Here is a 1,349-nt window from a genome sequence, read left to right on the forward strand (position 1 = left end):
CGCAGGCATCACGGGCATGATGATCCACAATGCGCTCGGCGTGGACGCGCTGTTCCCGATCGTGCAGTGAGCATCAGGCTCTCCACCAGCCGAACTTTGCTTGGCCACCTCCTGTGTCCCACGCTGCCCCCAACGGCGCCCGGCGCGTCGCGCGCGCTTTGCGCGTGCGCTTCCGCTTTCGCCGGCGACGCCGCGACGCCTTTTCCGCTATTGTTGGACGCGCACGGGGGGGCCGTGACAGCCTGCGGAAGTGGCCACACAGTGTTGCGTTGTGGTCTCTTTTCTCTCGTCCTTTTTTAGATGTCGACATTTTGCAGCCCCCAGGGTCGGCATGGGGTGCGGTGGGCAGGATCTGCGCCACTTGTGCCAGATGCCACTTGGCGGGCCCAGTGGCAGTGCGGGATCCGGGATTTGAGCTGGCAGCTGCGAGCTGGGCGCCCTGGGGGCGATTTTTGAGCTAAAAGGTAAGGAACCCTCCCTTGACGCTTGAGCCTCCTTGTGCCACCGTTTCGTGGGCACGCGCGCCGGGGCGCCGTGTGCTCGCCCTTGGATGCTTGATCGTCGATCAAGACGCCCCAGGGCAGTGGGGTGGCGCACGTGTGGATCAGCTCACGCTGAGCGTTCGGGACGGCGCGATACTATTGAATAGGCTCCACCGGAACGCAACCACGTTGCATGAAAGCCGGCTCCAACGGTGCGTCCGGTGCTCCTACAGTGCACATAGGCCGCGGATCGGCATCGGGCTACGGGCTAGAGAGCCCTGACCCCTTGCTAGGGGGGTGCGCGTTCGCAGGGAAAGGTCCGTAAAGTAAACACGGGTCCCCGAGGGTTAGCTCTGCGCGTCGAGGCCTCCATTTTCTTCTCGTTGCGTGCAGATCTGCGAGCGCCACATGGGGCTGCCAATTCCATGCCGAGGGCCACCCCAGCACAGTCATGGGGCAAAGGGGTCCGCACCTTCGGCTCTGCCCCTCTGTGGTCCACGGAGCCGCTCCTCACTGCTGTCGTGCCTCGCCATCCTCTTCCTCGACTGGGGCTTCTCGCAGCTCTTCGTGCGGCTGGACGGCGGCGAGCCGCTCGAGAGAGGCGCGCCGGCCCGAGGGCTCCGAGAAGGCTCCTCAATAATGTGCTAACAGCAGCCCCCGCGCCCCTCCAGCGCCGCTATACCAACCATGCCTCGACTCCGCTCGACCCTTCTCCTTGCCTCTCGCCCCCTCCATGCGCCACTTCCCCCCTCCGAGCCGCCGCCTCCGTCATGATTGCCTTCCCCCGCCGCCCCTCCTCCTCCCCGCCGCCCTCCTCCTGCCGGCCTACCGGGACGGCGACGCGCACACTCGCTGCCCGCGCCGCCC

At 66.3% G+C, this 1,349-nt stretch overlaps 1 protein-coding gene across 1 annotated transcript in view; it reads left to right on the plus strand.

The window, feature by feature from the left end:
- The window catches only part of Lhcf68 (light harvesting protein), a gene marked incomplete at both ends in the record, with an annotated part of 1,577 nt that extends 1,507 nt beyond the window's left edge, over positions 1-70 (plus strand). The window contains one exon of the mRNA XM_005758763.1: positions 6-70. Within this exon, the coding sequence (XP_005758820.1) occupies positions 6-70 (65 nt within the window). The remainder of the gene's footprint in view (positions 1-5) is intronic.
- Between the last annotated feature and the right edge of the window lie 1,279 nt (positions 71-1,349).

The sequence above is a fragment of the Emiliania huxleyi genome, assembly GCF_000372725.1.
Source record: "Emiliania huxleyi CCMP1516 unplaced genomic scaffold EMIHUscaffold_84, whole genome shotgun sequence".
In the NCBI taxonomy this organism is placed as follows: Eukaryota; Haptophyta; order Isochrysidales; family Noelaerhabdaceae; genus Emiliania; species Emiliania huxleyi.